This window comes from Podarcis cretensis (genome assembly GCF_951804945.1).
Source record: "Podarcis cretensis genome assembly, chromosome: 8".
NCBI classification, from domain to species: domain Eukaryota; kingdom Metazoa; phylum Chordata; class Lepidosauria; order Squamata; family Lacertidae; genus Podarcis; species Podarcis cretensis.
The window spans coordinates 89,369,930-89,390,150 of NC_137177.1; the positions used below are offsets into that span (position 1 = coordinate 89,369,930).

Genomic DNA, 20,221 nt, shown 5'->3' on the forward strand with positions numbered 1-20,221 from the left:
GAGAATCAGGGTGCTTCTCAAAGCATTGTCACTTGGCTACGTCCCTGGGCCTGGTGGCTGGCCTGGCTCTGATCTGATCTGATCAACTGCTGAATCAGCTGGATGAAAGGTTGAAGGAACTGGGTATGTTTAACCTGGGGAAGAGAAGACTTCAGAGGAAACATGAAAGCCACCTTGAAATATCTGAAGAGCTTCCATCCTCATGGAACAAGCAAGGTTGTATCCTGCTGCTTGAGAGGCTGAGGCCAGAACCAATGGATTCAAATCTCAAGAAAGGAGATTCCAGTCAAACATGAGGAAGAACTTTCTGATGGTAAGAGCTCTTTGACAGTGGAATGGACTCCCTCGGCAGATGGTGGACTCTCCTTCACTGGAGATTTTTAAACACGGTGGATGGCCATGTGTCAGGGATTCTCTAACTGTGGTTCCTGCACTGCAAGGGGTTGGGCTGGATGGCCCTTGGGTCTTCTCCGCAATTCTCCCAACTCTGCAATTCTCTGACCCAGAGGCTCCAAAATGAGAACACTGTCCCCATAGCAGTGCTATTGAAAGTGACCCAAGGAGTGAATGCTTCAGAAACCAAATATGGCTCTGGTTCCTGGCACACCGAGGAAAACAGAATGCTGGTCCACTACATCAGATAGCCTGAGAGGCACTGCCCTGCAGGACATGGCCAGAAACCACTTTGCTAAACTCCCAGCAACTCCTGCTCTTGATCCCCAATTCCATCCGCACCTGAAACACTGCAGGTGTATTTCAGGTGGGCAGTCACAGGTGTTTGTTTTGTCAGGCATGCACCACCTAGGTACCTGCTGACTCTGAATCCTGTTCCCCTAACATTTACCCCAGGCTGTTCCAAAATTAGGGACACATTTTTTAAAAGAAAAAAGAAAACTCAGAATAAGTCTCTTTAGTTTCCCTCAGAAACTGTCCTAGGATGCCTGCCACCACTTTCTAGGAGAGCCTTCACCAGCCAGCTGTCTGCCAGGGGTTTTGGACAACAACTCCCATCATCTTCAGGCTGTAGCCCAAAACCTCTGGGAGGCAGCTGGCTGGTGAAGTCTGTCCCAGGACACTGTCCTCCACATGAAGTGAGGGGGAAGACAATCGCTCCATTATTGCTTTGCTTTTGTCCTGGATCCCAGTTTTGAAGATTTGCCAGTGCTTTAGTTTTGTGAGAGCAGCATATCCATCACAACAAATGGGAAACCCAATGGTTGCAAAGGCTACAAGCTGGCATGCCCATTAATCTGTGAATTGCAGCCTATTAATATCTAAATGAGCCAAGTTAGCCAGCCAGCTGGCAGTGTGAAGAGCCACCTGCATGGCATCTATGGCCTACTGGCAGACGTTGCCCCCACACCTTTTGGGAAATCACAATCCTGAATTCAGAGACAGGCTTCTGGCTCCTCTCAGCCTTGGGACCTGAGAACCATCTCTAGGTCATCATCACAACCCTATCTTCCTATTTTCTTTGCCTTTCCTCTATTGCTTTGTCAGCAGATGTAGCAATTCATGCACAGCAACTCATTATTATAAAAGAATCCACTTTTTACTGTTCTTGCCACAGAACACAGCAGAAACAAGAGTCTCCCCTCCCCCACATCCATGTTTAAAATAAGAGACATGTTTTTACAAGTTAGCATTAAAGAAATCAACCTATATTCTAGTCACTTGCTAAGCTGAAATTGGAGGAGCACAGTGCTAGGTGGCGGCTAGGAGTGGTTTTGGCTGCTTCCATGCCAGTAATCCTTAAAATTATCTTCCTTATTATCCTGTGCTGCACATGTTATCCAGGCTGCCCCCTCTTCACTTTGGGGCATCTCATAATATGGGGCAGTTCTTGAATTGGTTTGTACATAGGCATATAGACAGACCCCCTTCATATGCTGCTAAACAGAAGATCAAAACGAGGAGGAAAGGTGGGTCTAACTAGATCACTAAATAAGCAGCCATGTGCAAAAATAAAATAATGCAAAGCAATAATGTATTAATGAAAATGGACAAACATCAGGCCATGCTCGTTTCAGAGAGGGAAACAGCTAGCAAAGAAGGGCTAGCGTTCTGCTAGCGCTTAATGGGCATAGCAGTAAAGCTGGTACCTCTGTACCAGATTTCACAGTAAAAAGATCCTGAACTAAGGCACAAATTGCAACAGAGCATGTATTCAATATGAGAAGCATGCAAAGGCTTGTGGCACCTGGGAGAAGAAAACCTGCATGAATTTGGCCCTTGCAGACCTCGCTCTTGCTGCTGTGAACTTCCAGCGCCCTGCCACACCCACATTTTAAATACCCCCAGACCTCCAAAAACAGGAGGAGGGGTCGGCTGTTGTGCTCAGGTGCTGCTTGTGGATTTCCCACAGGTATCTGGTTGGCCACTGCAAGATCAGGATGCTGGACCAGGTGGCCATTGGCCTGATCCAGCAGGCTCGTCTTATGCTCTTAAACGAACAGGACCATCATCCAAACACTGCTGTGCCCCAGGTCTCAAAATCATCTCATCACCTTCTCTGCCACATTTCAGGGCACCCAAATTTAGCTGCTTGGGGCAACTGCCTTTGTTTGCACCATGATCAAAACACAAAACCTAGATTCTGTATACTATGGCTAATTTCAGGAGTGGAATTTGCAGGATGCAGAAAATGATAGGACCTGCTCTGCCAACACAGAGACACACCTCCAGATTTGCCTGGGTATAGGCACAGTAGCAGCGTAGGACCACATCATTTAACTTCTCATAGATTCTCTTCTAGATATGCAATATGCAAAGCAGCTCTGAATAGCAGGTGGCACAGCTCACAGTTGAATGGGGTTGCAAACATACAATGCTTTGCCATTTAGGAACGAGCACAAATATTATCTGAGCACTGTTGCTGGGCGCTAGAGAATGGTGGCAGCAGATTTTTCTCTTGCACACTGTTTCTGCTGCAACAAATCTGTGACCAAGTCCTGCTCGAGTCCATCCAGGACACACCAATGCAAGGGGCAGGAAGAGACAACCTGGCCTGCTGCAGATGATCTGGGAGTTGTCCCACTAAGCCACTCAGGGTCCACCATCAGCCTTTGCTGGGGTGTCCGTGTTTGCAGAACTGGGGAGGGTGAAGTAAAGAACTATGGCCAGGATGAGGATGAGGACTCCCGCGACCACGCCCACAAGGATGACCTTCCATTTCATGTTCTTCCAGCGCATCTGCCGAGCCACTATGCCTGTTGTCTTGGAGAAGGCAACACTCTAGGAGGAAACAGAGAAGGGATGCAGCCTCTCTTATTCATAGGCATACAGGATTGTTAATATCCCACCCTTTTTGGAGGCTCTCCAACCCAAACTATAAATTAGAGCCACACACCCCACAATCAGTTTAGGCTTAGCCATGCTGCAGTATCTGGTGCTCACAGATGTTTCCCACTGTAGGGAGTGGCACTGTCCAGTGAAAGCTGAGGCCAAGGAAAGGTTATGTAGTTCTGAAACTGCTGCAGACACGGGATTTGGATCTGGCACTGGGCGAGGGGTGCAGGGCTTGGAGCATTTCAGCTTTGGTTGAAAGGAACTAAAGGAACGGAAGACAGTAAAGGTGCAGGGCAGAGAGGGATAGGGCATAGAGTTTAGCTTCTAGAGGGCGTAACAAGATGTCATCTCAGCAAACAAATGGCCCTGCCTTCACACTTGCTGAGGTCACAGGAAGGGCAGGAGGCAGTTTTGGGAGAAGCACCCCCCACACACACCTTTCCCCTGTAAATGCTTTCTCCCACTGGCTCCCCACCCCACCACCCAACTCCTCCTGGAATCACTTTCATTTGCAAATCCTGGCTGGGAAAATATAAAATGAGGCATTTGTAAGAGACAAGAGACATTTGCCACAAGGAAGATCTAAAGTTTCCACCAATGTCCCACAAGCCCACATTTAGTATTATGTGTGAATATGGGGTGTGCGTGCGGAATAAGAAGGGGAGGGAAAACTATTTAATTTCAGAGCACATCTCTTGGAACAGCTTTTTCGAAAGGATGCAAAACCTTCATCGTACAAAAGCCCAGTGCTCTGATTATACTGCCTTATTGACACTGTCTTATTAAATTGTATTTTATAAGTAATTTTGGGGGAAGCTACTGAGATTTGGAGAAGCAGGATGCAAGTGTTAAGTAGGTAGCTAGCTAGGTAGGCAGGTAGGAAGGCAGGCAGGCAGGCAATAAGATGGAAATGGACTAAATTTACACAATGTGCAATTACTGGGCAGGGTTTAGATTGCCTGGTACAATATGTTATTTTTTTAAAGCATGGAATCCACATGCTCCCTGCCTGCTGTTTCTGTTGAAATGTCATAAACCAGAAGAAAATATTGATCTGGATTTATCAGCAGCTCAGTGGGCAGAATTTCCATGTTCTCTACGATCCTGAGGAAAGGTTGCAACATTTGGGACTTTATAGTTTAGAGCAGGAGTGGTCAACCTTTTTATACCTGCCGCCCACTAATGCATCTTTCTTGACAGTAAAATTTCCTTACCGCCCACCAGTGCCCGATGGAAGGGGCAATAGAACCCCCTACTGCCCACCTAGAATCCTAAAACGCCCACCAGGGGGCGGTAGGGACCAGGTTGACAACCCCTGGTTTAGAGAAAAGGTGCGTAAGAGGTGACATGATAGAAGCTATAAAATTATGCACGGCCTGGAGAAAGTGAGCAGAGAAAAGTTTTGCTTCCTCTTTCATAATGCTAGAACTCACAAACATCCAATGAAGCCGAAGGTTTGGAGATTCAGGACAGATAAAATAAAGCACTTCTTCCTGTAGTGCACAGGTAAACTACTGAACTGATGGTCACCAACTTGACTGACTTTAAAAGAGGATTAAACCAATTCTTGGAGGAGAAGGCTAATACCTGGCCGAGATGCTTCTGAATCCCAACTGCTGGAAACAGCAGGAGGGGAAAGTGCTCTTGCGCTCCCCGCATCTTACTTTAAGCCATGGGTAGGCAACCTAAGACCTGGGGACTGGATCCAGCTCAATCGCCTTCTAAATCCAGCCTGCGGATGGTCCAGGAATCAGCGTGTTTTTACATGAGTAGAATGTGCCCTTATATTTAAAATGCATCTCTGGGTTATTTGAGGGACATAGGAATTCATTCCCCCCCCCCAAATATATATAGTCTGCCCCCCCACAAGGTCTGAGGGACAGTGGACCAGCCCCCTGCTGAAAAAGTTTGCTGGCCCCTGCTTTAAGCTCTGCCAGGGAGGGGGAAGCCCATATCAACCTGGGCCTCTTGGACTGTGACTCCAAGGGGCAGCAGAAGTGAACTATTTTGTCCTAATAACAGCAATTACTAGACAAAATGTCTGTAAATTGCTGGAGCTGGTGCTCCTCCTTCTTTTCATGGGAGATAATCTTAACTTACAGCTTGAACTTTAGTTCAATAGGTGCTCTTCTACTAGCAGCAAAGCTCATAATAACAAGATCCTGGAAGGATTTTGAGGGCGAGTCTCTGACAAGTTGGTACAACAAAGTATGGCAAATAGCTCTTGCAGAATAAGTAAATAATAAAATAAAATTGGCATAAAGCCTGATGCACAAAGACTCCTTTCTAATTGAAAGACACATTTTTATTACGTACACGGCTAAAAACAAAAACAGAGGACTCCCCTCACACTGTAAAACCCTTTTGTTAACATGACTTGTTTATCCCCTTCTTTACAAGTAGTAGTCTGGGATTAGAACTCATTAGCTTATTTGGCTGATATTTTGCATGTATTACCTCAACATCAGCTTCTGGGTTAGGCTGGGATATTTAATAAAAAAGAAAACTGGAAGAAGGGAACCATTTTGGAGGGGAAGACCACATGATTCTCCTGCTGACGACAATCTACTGCAAACAAGGGTCCACCCATCACTTGTGGGGTGTGCAAAAGCCTACCACCCCAGAAGTGCCTTTTACAAAGGGGCTGCTCCCTCCCTCCAACCTTGCTGTACCTGGTTGCGAAGTTCATCTGCCCTTACATCCAGCTCGCTGAGCTTGCCCTCACGGTCCAGCACTTTGTTATAGTTCTCCAGCATGATCTCTGTCACCTGCTCAGCCTCACCCTGACACCGCTTCAAATTGTTTTCCCCCTGCAGAAAGAGAAAGGAGGATCATAGGAGAAGGAACTCTGGTCCCTCATGCTGCTTGAGGCTGAAACACAGCAGCTGAGTGAGAGGAGGGTACGTGCTAACAAGGTATTGGAAAAACCAGGGCAGGAGGAGAGGACTGGGTCAGAACACCTGGTTGCCCTTTCAGGTCACAGGGAAGTCGAGGACCTTTTGCTCCCATGAAACTAGGAACTTGCCAGGGAGGCTCCAGGTGCAGACAAAGGCCTCTGGAGGTGTCACCTTGCCAACAAAGGTCCGTATAGTTCAAGCTATGGTTTTCCCAGTAGTGATGTATGGAAGTGAGAGCTGGACCATTAAGAAGGCTGATCGCCAAAGAATGGATGCTTTTGAATTCTGGTGCTGGAGGAGACTCTTGAGAGTCCCATGGACTGCAAGAAGATCAAACGCATCCATTCTTAAGGAAATCAGCCCTGAGTGCTCACTGGAAGGACAGATCCTGAAGCTGAGGCTCCAATACTTTGGCCACCTTATGAGAAGAGAAGACTCCCTGGAAAAGACCCTGATGTTGGAAAGGATTGAGGGCACAAGGAGAAGGGGACGACAGAGGACGAGATGGTTGGACAGTGTTCTCGAAGTTACCAGCATGAGTTTGACCAAACTGTGGGAGGCAGTGGAAGACAGGAGTGCCTGGCGTGCTCTGGTCCATGGAGTCACGAAGAGCCAGACACGACTAAACAACAACAACAAAATGCTGGCTGGGACGGATGAGAGACGTAGTCCAACAGCATCTGGAGGGCACCAGGTTGGCAGAGGCTGTTTTAAGTCATGGAGATGGGTGGGAGGGGGTTGTTCTGGGATACAATAACATCTTCTGTCCAATATCGAACTCTAGTTCCACATATTTGTAAACCTGGATGCCTACAGCCAGAGCCGTCCCCAAACCTGTTTTCCCACTTTTTCAAAAGACTTGCTTTCAACAACATAAAGGAATGGTAAGATGGACAATGGATTCAGCCTCCTAAATGCTGGCAGATTAATTGCATTTCAAAGCCAGAAGGAAGATGGGCTCCTCTTGGAGTGAGAGAAGGCAATGTGATGGTTGTTTTTGTTTGCATTTATGATGAAATGTACAATTGTACTTCAATTATTATTTTTTACGACTGCCCTAAAAAACCTCAACAACTTTTTGTGTCTGGATTCTTCTTCTTAAAATATGGCGACCCTATTTAAGCAGCTCAGCTCAGGTGTGTGAGACTTTCTGCCAGGAGCTGGAAATTTCTGTGCTTTCTTTGTTATATGATGTTATGAGTTTGCGGAGTGGGGGCAGCTAGATCCCCATAAATGTGTTATGAGTTTGTGGGGGGCCAGATCCCCCTAAATTCTTAGATTTAGTAAATGTTAGGAATAAATGAATGCTTGGCGTATTAATGGAAGCTACCAGACGCTGAATCCAGCAGCAGCAGCAGGCAGGCCGCCCAGTTTCCCATGCTCAGGAGAAGATGGGTCATTATTAGCAAGGAAGAAAGAGAGAGAGTACTGGGCCATTAAGAATGATTGGCAATGCAAATTCAAATGATGCCAACCAGCCCAGAACTGTGAGGAGAGACTTTCTGCTGGTCATCAGGCAATGGCTCTTCCACCTGCCTTGCCTCACCCTCCAGCCCTGGGAGCATTTCCTAGAAATAATTTTATAAGTTGTGTGTCCTTGTCTCTCAATTTAACCCTTTTATATGGTTTTGTGGTATTTTATGCACTGCGATTTGCACTTATTTTTAGTGATTATAGATTAGTAATGCTTTATTGTAACTGATAAGTGTAAGCTGTTTAATTATTATTTGCTGATGTTTACTTTTACTCAGGGGACGCAGGTGGCGCTGTGGGTAAAACCTCAGTGCCTAGGACTTGCCAATCGTATGGTCGGCGGTTTGAATCCCCGCGGCGGGGTGAGCTCCCGTCTTTCGGTCCCAGCTCCTGCCCACCTAGCAGTTCGAAAGCACCCTTAAGTGTAAGTAGATAAATAGGTACCGCTTTATAGCGGGAAGGTAAACGGCGTTCCGTGTGCTGTGCTGGCTCGCCAGAGCAGCTTCGTCACAGTGGCCACGTGACCCGGAGGTGTCGCCGGACAGCGCTGGCCCCCGGCCTCTTAAGTGAGATGGGCGCACAACCCTAGAGTCGGGCACAACTGGCCTGTACGGGCAGGGGTACCTTTACCTTTACCTTTACTTTTACTGTTTACTATTAAATTCTAATGGATTATTGAATATTGCTTTATTTGATATAAGTTGTTTATTTTAAAGTTATTGTGACTTTTTATATTGGATCAGATTGTTACTATTAATGTTTGATGTTTTATTCTGTTTTTATGTGTTGGAAGCCACCCAGAATGGCTGGGGCATAAATAAAAAATTGTTGTGTAGGAAGGTGAGGGCAGGTGACCTCACCTAGGCCCGAAGTCACCCCCCACCAACCAAAGCAGGCTCAAAGCTTCTCCGAGCTTTTCAAAATAATTTTTCTCAGCAGCTAAAAGGCATTAGCTAAGCATCAGAAACATTCAGCTTGCTGTAACTAAAAAGATTGCAACAAAGGTAGAGAACAGTCCACTGTTTCTCAGGCCTTTCTCATGCTTTCTGGCCTTGCTAAAGAAACACATTGCAACTTGCTTTCTGTCCGGGAACCATGCCAGAACAAGAGATTGAAACATATCTGAACACTCTGAAATCCCCCCCCCCTTCCTGGGAAGGGCACCAAGAGCCCAAGAGTCCCAAGACAGCTTTCTGTTCATGCTCAGAGGAACTCATGGGGCAGGACTCTGGAAGAAGGAGGAGGGATCTGGAAGGGGTATATATGCTTGTGCACAGGGCTGTGAACTTTGTGCATGCTTTTGTGAACTATCACACTTGCTCCTTCTACCAGTTCATGGATGGTAGAAATAAAAGCCTTTTCTCCGAAACTACAGTGGTGCCCCGCAAAAAGAATGCCTCGCAAGACGGAAAACTCGCTAGACGAAAGAGTTTTCCGTTTTGGAGGTGCTTCGCAAAACGAATTTCCTATGAGCTTGCTTCGCAAGACGAAAATGTCTTGCGAGTTCCTGCGGGGTTTTTTTCCTCCCCCCCCCCCTTTTTCTAAGCCGCTAAGCCGCTTATCTGCTTCTCCGCTAAGCCGATAAGCCGCTAAAAGCCGCCAATAGCGCTAATCCGCTAAGCCGTCAATGGGCTTGCTTCGCAAGACGAAAAAACCGCTAGACGAAGAGACTCGCGGAACGGATTCTTTTCGTCTTGCGAGAAACCACTGTATTCCTTGAGTGTCTGTTGACTCCCACTTCCCTTTCCCAGGCGCAATATTTTTCCCACACGAGGGCAAAGCCTCATAAGGCTACAGTTGTTGTCCTATTAATTCCTAAAATTTCTGACTTCCCCTAAGAATCATAGAAATGTGGTGCTGGAAGGGACCCAATGGATCATCTAGTCCGATATTATTGGGTGATATCCTACAAAGTCTCACTCGCAGTAAACCCATATAAATTAATGACTCAATTTAAGCCCATTAATTTCAGTGTGTTCTGAGTATGACTAACTCTGGTTATGACCCATTAACTTTCTAACCAGTGAGCAAGCCCCATTTCTTTATTAACAATTCTACTTCAGCTACAGATTCCACTGGATTTTGTTAGCAAAAGAGCTACATCACCCACACATTATTTTATTTTCCCTCCCTTTCCTTCAGTTTCACCTCTTTTACCTTTTTGGGCCCCCTCCCTTTACAAAGGACTTTAAAGCCGGAACAAACAAATGTGCTAATAAATGGCATCCCTGACTTGTCTCCCCTGTGCATATTTTTGCTTTGTTTATTTTGAAATGTATGTGCTCTTCAACATAAGCATAAAAAATAAGCATTAAAAAATACAATTATGGTATTAAATAAATAATTGCAGCAGAGCTGTACATGAAAAGCAAATATTTAAAAAATCATAAAATGAAAACAGCATTTTAAAACCGGCTGGTTGATGAGCCAGAAAGACTGCTCTGCCTGGCGGCATAAGGCCATCAGATTTAGTACCAGATGAGCCTCCTTGGAAAAACCAGTTTGCCTGCAGGGACCACAACACCGAGGGGCCTCTCTGCCTGCTCCCCACTCTGGTCCTCACCACCCAACTCACCTGAGTAGCCATCTGGGTCTCAGAAAAGGGCCTCAGGTGTTGAGTTCTATGTTCAGGCAGAAAAAGGCAGACTGGGAATAAACCTCTGTGGTGTCTTTGCACTCAGATCTGCCTTTCACTTTTGGCTAATACAGCCAATCTTGTATTCACAGATACCAGCTGAAATGCGTGTGCAGCTGAAATAGGTCAGATAAGGGTTTGCGTGAGATCTGCACCAACAAGATTCTCAGGCTCACAAGGGCTCCATATAAACCAAGTGGGGTGCTCTAAAAATGGCCGCAGCACTGGAGCTCCCTGGCAACTGAGCAGCGGCATAGCGTGGGTTGTCAGCACCTGGGGCAAGGCAAGTAATTTGCGCCCCCTAACCCGGGGCAAGGCAAGTAATTTGCGCCCCCTAACCCGCAACCTGCCGCCGCTGCCAACTTCTTCTTGCTGCTGCCTGGGCTGGGGTATTTACGGTAAGGTAGCCACAGCGGTGGGGGCGGGTCTGTGTCAGATGATCTGAGGCGAGTTGCCGCTGGCGCTGCCGCCCAAACAACGCCGCTTGCCCGGAGGAGGGCAGAGAGGCGAGGAAAATGCAGCATGGCCCAGCAGCTGCAGCAGCAGCGGCGGCGGCGGGGCTGTGAGGAGGGGCTGCCTGGCGCGCCCTCCGCGGCCCTGATGTGTGGGGACCGTGGCGAGCGCTGAGAGCCGCTGCCTGCTGGACGCCTTCAGCCCGGACGTGCACACAGCTCGTCGGTTCCGTGAGACATGGGGCTCTGCTACAGCCTGCGCCCGAGGCTCTTCGGCAACTCCGGAGGCGGCGAGCGCCCCCCCCAGATGTTGCGCCCCGTGCAGCCGGCCCCCCCTGCGCCCCCCACGCTACGCCACTGCCACTGAGTTCACCCTGAAGGCAATACATTCTGAAGTCTCTTGGGCCCACAAATTATGGCTGGAAGCTGAAGACAGCAATACGAAAGTATAAAGGTTCAGAAGAAGTGGCAGTTGACCTGGCCTTGGTCATTCCTGGAGTGTGTCCCCCCCCATCTCCTGTTGGAATTAGAATTCCCCACAGGAAATGAGAAGCAAACACAAACCCATTGCCTGAAATAACTTGTTTCCTGCTGCTGCAATGGGTGGAGGAAGGCTGAACCCACTCAGGGAACCAAGCCAAAAGCCACAGGAAACATAAAGGTCTTTTTCAAATGCTGTTTCCTTTGGGAAGCCGGAGCTGGCAGACAAGGAGCCTGAGGCAATGATCCTGGCTCAAACCAGCCTCTGCTACACCAGACTTGTGTCACGCTGGGGAGAACTCCCAAGGAAGGTGAAGGTCACTGGGAGGAGAGCTCAGGAAAGAGAGCCTTTTCCCCAAGATCCTTTGCATTTGAGGAGGGGAGGAAGAGAAAAGTGCAAGGATAGTGGCTAAGGAAGACTCACCTGGTCTCATGGCTTTGAAGTACACCATGACACGTACAATAAAATCCTATCTTATACTCATCTAATTCAACCATAAGCAGCTGAAGGCCGCTGGTTGAAACCCCACAAGTTATATGCGAGCCAGAGCTCAAAAGCTCTTTTGTGCTGGGTCTTCCCAGCGGAAAAAGAGCTTGAAAGCTCTATGCCTTGCTTGGGATCCAAGGCACTCTCTGTGTGCTGAGTCTGGGGGTGCTCCCCTGAGATAATGATGGCCCCACCAGATCTTGAGAGAGCATCCTGGGGCCTCCAGAGCTGGTACAAAGAGTATGTGCATTTTTGCATATACATGGAACCCTTGGAACCAAACTCCCATGTAAAATGTGATTGTACTGCATTTGAAAGGGTGACTCACGCTGATCCCCCAAGATCTAGAATCACTGGTCTTCAACTGGTGGGCCTGATCTGTGGTGGGTTGTAACAGCACTACTAAATATATGTTAAAAGATTAAGAAATGGGTCCCCCAAATGCATTTTTGGGTTAAAAGTGTGTCTTGAGTCTGAAGAGGTTGGGGATACCTGATCAAGATAATCTCTTGAAGGACATTTTTCAAAATGCTTAGAGGGTTCCATACTGCAGTCTCTATTTGATTCTCTCTGTGCATATTTTTGCATACCACACCAAAGTGGTGTACAATAAGATAAAATACCAAACACTATAGACTCAGTAAACTAAGAGGAATACAGTGGTACCTCAGGTTACATACGCTTCAGGTTACAGACTCCACTAACCCAGAAATAGTACCTCGGCTTAAGAACTTTGCTTCAGGATGAGAACAGAAATCGTGCGGCAGCGGGAGGCCCCATTAGCTAAAGTGGTGCTTCAGGTTAAGAACAGTTTCAGGTTAAGAACGGACCTCCGGAATGAATTCAGTACTTAACCCGAGGTACCACTGTAAAACTATTTGTACAATTGTAAAACACATGTTCCACACCTTGACCCAGTCATACTTCAAGGAAAGCCGTCTTATACAAAAATATAAGGCACTATGTGTGGTAAACCTGAGGGTGTACTGACTTGCCAACACCTTCATAAGGTAAAGGTAAAGGGACCCCTGACCATTAGGTCCAGTCGTGACCGACTCTGGGGTTGCGGCGCTCATCTCGCTTTAATGGCCAAGGGAGCTGGTGTTTGTCTGCAGACAGCTTCTGGGTCATGTGGCCAGCATGACTAAGCCGCTTCTGGCGAACCAGAGCAGTGCACGGAAACAGTGTTTACTTTCCCGCTGGAGCGGTACCTATTTATCTACTTGCACATTGACGTGCTTTCGAACCGCTAGGTTGGCAGAAGCTGGGACCGAGCAACGGGAGCTCACCCCGTCGCGGGGATTCGAACTGCCGACCTTCTGATCAGCAACTGCTAGGCTCTGTGCTTTAACCCACAGCGCCACCCGTGTCCCTGGTAACACCTTCATAAAGGTAAAGGTACCCCTGCCCGTACGGGCCAGTCTTGACAGACTCTGGGGTTGTGCGCCCATCTCACTTAAGAGGCCAGGGGCCAGCGCTGTCCGCAGACACTTCCGGGTCACGTGGCCAGCGTGACATCGCTGCTCTGGCAAGCCAGCACAGCACACGGAACGCCGTTTACCTTCCCGCTATAAAGCGGTACCTATTTATCTACTTGCACTTAAGGGTGCTTTCGAACTGCTAGGTTGGCAGGCGCTGGGACCGAGCAGCGGGAGCGCACCCCGCCGCAGGGATTCGAACTGCCGACCTTTCGATCGGCAAGCCCTAGGCGCTGAGGCTTTAACCCACAGCGCCACCTGCGTCCCTTCATAGTGTCCATTAAATTAACTTCATAGTGTCCATTAAATTCATAGTGTCCATTAAACACCTTCATAGTGTCCATTAAATTAACCTTCCCAGTGTCACGTAGTTGGCCTCTGTAGGTCAGAAAATGCTGGACATGTTGGTCTTTGGCCTGATCCATCTGCAGGAGCTCCTGTGGTGTTCTTCACCCCACAGACATTTCAGAAGATGAAAGTGAAAGCAAACACAAAAACCCTCGTTGGGACCTCACACAGCACTCCACATGCTTTCTCAGAGGCTTGGTACACTAACAAGTGTCTCCTCTGCCTTCATCACAGAAGGTTGTGGCTGAGAGGCTGTGTGGAAATACACCGATGCACCGGCACGCACACGCGCGCACGCACACACACACACTCCTCCATCTGAGCATCTGTGCATTATTCTTTCAGACTGGCTGCCAGCTGCTCCCCTTCCTCACTGTTGCCTCTCCTCTCACACCTGTCACTTCTAAGCCCAGACCTAATGTGGAGAGAAATCTAGCAGCAACGTCCTCCAGGCCTAGTGCCCTCCAGCCACGCGTTGGGCCCGATGAGAGTTGTAGTCCAAAACATCTGGAGGGCACAAGGTTGGGGAACACATGGCGCTGCATTATACCAACATTATACCAACTGCATTATACCAACACTGACTTGCAGCAGCTCTTCTGCTCATCATGTCTTGAGGTGGCCTTATCAGTGCTGCATGTTAACCCAGTGGTTTTAGGCCTCATCTGGTTTTTGTTTTTTTAATGCTACAGATTCTTAGGCATGCATCTCATGCTTAGAAATAAGCACACACATTAAAATATGTGCAATAATTGCTGCAGGAATCTTTCTTTCTGTTGGCGGCAAAAGGTGGCTCTCCCATTGTGATGCAACAAACCAGGCACTTTGCTAGCAGGAGAGGAAAGCCATCAAGAAGAGCCACTCCACATGCTGGGAAAGGAAGGTAGCTCCTCCTTCCAAGTGTTGGGCTTCCTGTGCTCTGCAGCCGGGGATGTTTATTCCCTCCTGCCAAGCTCCTATTGTTTACTGTGCGACTAATTGATTGAGGAAGGCCACAGTGTCAGAACTCTGTGAAGGAATGACCAGCTGACAGAGCACATATCTCATCTCTAACAGCAGAGTCACAGCGGACCAAGACTGAGAATACTCAAGCAGCCTGTTGTCTTTCCTGGGGAGGAAGGCAGCTGAAAAAAGTTCTGATCTCTTGAAGTCAACAGAGGAAAAGCAGGCCAACGCAGTCATGTGAGCCCTCAGCCCTGGCAGCTTTGGAGAAGCCCCTCTCTCTCAGCTCCCTGTCTGAACTGCAATAGCAACAACTCAAGGCTGGTGCCCTCCAGATGTGCCGGACTATCTTTCCTGTTAACCATAGCACCCTATGGCCATGCTCCCATCAGCTGAGACTGATCAGATCTGTGGTCCAAAACAACTGGATGGCACTTAGCTGGGGGAAGTCTAACCCTCCCCAACTTTAGACAGGTGGAGTTAACTTTAGACAGAAAAATACTACGTTTGCACCTCTCGGTAGAAGAGGGAACTAAAACCCACATCCTTCCTGTCAAGTGGGTAAATCTTGTGTGTGAAAACTGAAAACCTTCATGAAGCATTAGAGGAAGACAAATATCTGCAGCATGTTTTCAATATCCACCCAGTGAGGCTCTCAAAATGATTTAATGTTTCCTGCCCAGTAAGGCCACTTGAAGCAGGCAAAGTCAGTGCCCACCAGCCGACAGGCACTCACTTCAAACCAGGCAGTCCTTGAAGAGACTGGCAAAGAGCCCTTTGCAAAAAGCCCTGCTCAGCTGATCGGTGGTGCTTCAAAGTGCAGGGCTCTCTGCAACCCCGGCTTGTTGCTGTAGGACTTCAAAGTGCTCCATCAGCTGGACTTCAAAGTGCTCCATCAGCTGATGTCACTCTGATGTCAGGAGACTGGCGGGTGGGCAGCTCCACTCACCTTTCAAATCTGGCCTGTGAGGGGTAGAGAAGATAAGGATGTGGCTCACTGGCTACCCTGGGAAAATAACATCAGCTGCCTGTCCTCTGAAGTATGCAGTCTGTTGTGCAGCAGGCCCTCCTGACGCAGAGGGAGAGGCAGAGGGAGACAACTGCCAGGTGGCAGGTGCCTGGGGGCAGGCACAGCTATATACACCCCTCTGTCTGTCCTGAAGTCTTAATTTGGCCTGCTGCCTCCAGTGTGGCAGAGGACGCCTTTGCCTCCCAGCATGGCTGTAAGGGCCTGAGCCTGAGTGGGTTCAGGGGGCAGGCACAGGCACAGGCACGAGGGAGTGGGAAAAGGAAGAGCAGTGTGTCACGGTTGCGCCCATCTCACTGTGCAGCCCCATGGCACCTGGGGTGGGCTGCTCCTCCCGCCCCCCCCCTTCCTCCATCAGTGTTCTATCCAGTTCTTACTTTCAACAAATGAAGGGCTGCCATATCTCAAGAAGTAAAAATCCAGCTCAGAAAGCTGCTGAAGCCACAGCAAAAAAGGCCCCACCCCACATTTTGAAACTATTTTTAAGGAAAACGACACCGCTGACATGGATTGCCATATGTCTGGACATTTTTTTACTACACTGCTTCCGACTGCAGTATTATGGGTATGCCTGGGAAATTCTGGGCGTATGGCTAACAAATGAGTACAAAAAAGAACAATATTCCTAAAAAGACACTTTGAAAGAGTGAAAGTGCTGAAGGGAACACAAGGATTTCATTGCTTTGTTCCATCTACACCCAGTCCAACAGAAATTGTGACCAAGGTGTACTGTTTTAGCAATGAGTAAGAAATTTGACACTGGAGGTACAAAATCTCTGAATATGGCTTAGATAACTGGATATGTTACCTGTGAATACAGTGGTACCTCGGGTTAAGTACTTAAGTCGTTCTGGAAGTCCATTCTTAACCTGAAACTGTTCTTAACCTGAAGCACCACTTTAGCTAATGGGGCCACCTGCTGCTGCCGTGCCGCCGGAGCCCAATTTCTGTTCTCATCCTGAAGCAAAGTTCTTAACCTGAAGCACTATTTCTGGGTTAGCAGAGTGTGTAACCTGAAGCATATGTAACCTGAAGCATATGTAACCCGAGGTACCACTGTATATTAAAGCATTGCGGCTGACCTATGTGCTGTTGGTAGACTATGAAAGTGAAGAAGCAACCGCGACCTTTACACCTGCCAGGCCCAGTATCGTCATTTGTTTTCCCATCTAGTCGGGTTGTACTTAAGGCAGTACTTAATGAGCACACTTTGCAAAAAAAATGAAATGTCATGTGCAACAAATGCTCTTGGAAAAATGTTTGGTGTAAAGTATAAATAATGGAAGGATCAATATTTTCAGACACATTTTCAGACCCATTTCTCATGTGTAAGGTTTTCCCCCCATAATTTTGTTTGATATGCATTTTGTTGTAATGTTCATGAAATGAATTACGGTACTAAGAAGAATTCTGTCAAAGTGTTAATTCTATCATGCAATAGCAAGCTATCCTTCAGATTTGGAACACATTTTAAAAAGAAAATCCTGGCTGTTCAGATACCTTTTAACTGAATAACTTTCTAAAGGAATGCCTGAAGTAACTGATATTATAGTTTGAAGTCTTGTTTATTCTGTTATATTTTACTCCAGGAAGACCAATTAATCCTAAATAGAAGCCAATAAGGCAGACATGTACAAAATATTTTTTTAATGTGATCCCATGATGAAATTCTGCAGGTAGCTGTTAGAAATATTAAATAATCAATAATTTTTTTGAAATTTTAAATCATATTAATTTTTAAAATTTTAAATCTTGTAACTGAAATTTAAAATTTAAAGTAAGGTCATCGTGTGACATATCATATTAAAGCCCATGAAGTTTTGAATAGATTGGTGTTTTTAGTTTTGACGTATCTCAATTCTGGGCTGAGCTTTTAAGGTTTTTTTAAGGTTTTGGCAAGACTAAAATTGCCTTCTTCTTTTTTTGAAATCTCAAACCCTCATAACTCAAAAGAGATAAAAACTCTTTTGAGATAAAAACATATATATTTAAGCTGGAAAGGATTTGCTGAAACACCTAATTGAACTAGAATACAAAGGTGTGAGGAGGAGGTGTGAGGAGGTCAAGGAAATAAGCAAAGGAAAGAAAGCTATGTAAAGGTCTGATTTGTTTTTTTTAAATTGTTTGTGTGTGTGTATTTTTTATGTTTTTGTTATTTTTCTTTTTTATTGTTCTTTTTTGTAACTTTCAAAATCTGAATAAATATTATATAAAAAATAAAAACAAAAACAAAAACATATATATTTAAACTTAGTTTTGATCATTCAACAAGTGTACAGAATATTAAGAAAATTGGATGACATGAGGTAAAAAAGTTGGATCACTTGATATGGAATGACCCCCATCATGGGAAACCCACAAGAGGATTTTGAGCCCAAGAATGCTCTTCCTTCATGTGGTTTTCAGCAACTGGGATTCAGAAGCATCGCCCCCTCCAACTCTGGCCAGTGGCCATCACCTTCTTCTCTAATTTTCATAGAATCATAGAATCATAGAATCCTAGAGTTGGAAGAGACCACAAGGGCCATCGAGTCCAACCCCCTGCCAAGCAGGAAACACCATCAGAGCACTCCTGACATATGGTTGTCAAGCCTCTGCTTAAAGACCTCCAAAGAAGGAGACTCCACCACACTCCTTGGCAGCAAATTCCACTGTCGAACAGCTCTTACTGTCAGGAAGTTCTTCCTAATGTTTAGGTGGAATCTTCTTTCTTGTAGTTTGGAGCCATTGCTCCGTGTCCGCTTCTCTGAAGCAGCAGAAAACAACCTTTCTCCCTCCTCTATGTGACATCCTTTTATATATTTGAACATGGCTATCATATCACCCCTTGTAGGGGACGCAGGTGGCGCTGTGGGTTAAAGCCTCAGCGCCTAGGACTTGCCGATCGAAAGGTCGGCGGTTCGAATCCCCACGGCGGGGTGCGCTCCCGCTGCTCGGTCCCAGCGCCTGCCAACCTAGCAGTTCGAAAGCACCTCCGGGTGCAAGTAGATAAATAGGGACCGCTTACCAGCAGGAAGGTAAACGGCGTTTCTGTGTGCGGCTCTGGCTCGCCAGAGCAGCAATGTCACGCTGGCCACGTGACCCGGAAGTGTCTCCGGACAGCGCTGGCCCCTGGCCTCTTAAGTGAGATGGGCGCACAACCCCAGAGTCTGTCAAGACTGGCCCGTACGGGCAGGGGTACCTTTACCTTTACCTTTATGAAATCACCCCTTAACCTCCTCTTCTCCAGGCTAAACATGCCCAGCTCCCTTAGCCGTTCCATCTAGTCTGGTGGCCCCACTGCCTCCTTTTATCTGTCCTGAATCTTCCAACATTTAGCTTCCTTGGGTGCTTACGAGTTCGGGTGTTCTTTGGAAGAGAAAAACTTTTCTTTTTCCACTTTCTCCACGTCCTGCATAGTTTTACAAACTTCTATCGTGTCCCCTCCAAACTAAAAAGCCTCAAACGCTTCAACCTTTTCTCACAGGGGTGTCGCTTCACACCCCCCACACCCCATAATTTCGGCTGTCCTTCTCTGAGCCTTTTCCAATCTTGAAATATCCTTTCTGAGGTGAGGCAACCGAGCTGCAATCTTAACCACCGCCCTTACTTCGGAGTAAGCCCCACTGAATTCAACAGGGCTTCCTTCTGAGTAGAGATGGTTAGAATTGCGCTGTAAGGCAGACGTCCAACCCGCCGCCTCCGCCCCCTACTGGCGCCAGGGCGCAACTACAGTGGTACCTCGGGTTAAGAACTTCAATTCGTTCCGGAGGTCCGTTCTTAACCTGAAGCACCACTTTAGCTAATGGGGCCTCCCGCTGCCAGAGCACGATTTCTGTTCTCATCCTGAAGCAAAGTTCTTAACCTGAAGCACTATTTCTGGCTTAGCGGAGTCTGTAACCTGAAGCGTCTGTAACCCGAGGTAGCACTGTACCTCCAAAGGACTCTGTCTAGAAGGGGCAAACAGATTGGGAAGAGCCTCGCAAACTCCCGGCTGCGCCCGGATTAGGAAAGAAGCTCCCGAAAGAGACGCTGCCCGGCCCCTTCCCGGGGTCTCTTCCGAGGTAAGCAGCGGGCGCGGGATTGGAGCCTCCGCCCCGAAGTGCCCCACGGCAGCCGTCGCGGGCGCGGACCCAGCCCGCAGCGCCGCTTCCTGGCTGCCCCCCGCCGGGGCTGCCCAGAAGCCGGGAGGGAGGCAGGGAGGGCTCGCCGCCGCGGAGCTGCCCTCCGCCGCATTTCCCCCTCGGAGCCGCCGCCGCCGAGACGGACCCGACGGCTGTGCCGCCCGCCCCCTCGCTTCCTACCATGGCTGGCCCTGCGCGTCGGAGAACCGGGCTGAGCTGCGGCGGCAGGACGGGCGCCCGCTTCTCGTCGGACTGGCGGCCGGCCGCGCCGCCGCCTTCCTGCCCCCTCGGGCCGGCGACGGGGCGGCGCTTCGGGTGGCGGCACGTGGAAAGGGCTCGCTTACTCCGCGCGCCGCTTTCACTTTCCTGGGCGGACCCCGGGGGGCGCCGCTGCCCGGCCCCTGGGTGGGCGTCCCCTCGCCCAAAGAGGCGCCGGAGTCCTTGGAGGGAGGCGAGGGAGCAGCCCAAGGTCACTGCCCAGCAGCGGCGTAGCGTGGGTTGTCAGCACCCGGGGCAAGGCAAGTAATTTGCGCCCCCTAACCCGGGGCAAGGCAAGTAATTTGCACCCCCTAACCCGGGGCAAGGCAAGTAATTTGCACCCCCTAACCCGG

At 48.2% G+C, this 20,221-nt stretch overlaps 1 protein-coding gene across 2 annotated transcripts; it reads right to left on the reverse strand.

Moving 5' to 3' along the window:
• Positions 1 to 1,530: 1,530 nt before the first annotated feature.
• On the reverse strand, positions 1,531 to 19,995 carry VAMP5 (vesicle associated membrane protein 5). Of its 2 annotated transcripts, none has more exons than XM_079987646.1 (3): positions 19,791 to 19,995; positions 5,961 to 6,098; positions 1,531 to 3,234 (listed from the first exon to the last, which is right to left on the reverse strand). In XM_079987646.1, the coding sequence occupies exons 1-3, from the start codon at positions 19,791 to 19,793 to the stop codon at positions 3,046 to 3,048; spliced, it is 330 nt and encodes a 109-aa protein (XP_079843772.1). In that variant the 5' UTR covers positions 19,794 to 19,995; the 3' UTR covers positions 1,531 to 3,045. The 2 variants fall into 2 exon arrangements, with proteins under 2 accessions (XP_079843772.1, XP_079843771.1); XM_079987645.1 differs by lacking the exon at positions 19,791 to 19,995 and adding an exon at positions 10,234 to 10,390.
• Positions 19,996 to 20,221: the final 226 nt, after the last annotated feature.

Bases quoted from the DNA above. Each gene is read 5' to 3' on its own strand.
- VAMP5 (XM_079987645.1), bottom strand. The intron at 3,235-5,960 runs GTACAGCAAGGT...GTTTCCTCCTAG, and splicing joins CAGATGAACTTCGCAACCAG to AGTGTTGCCTTCTCCAAGAC.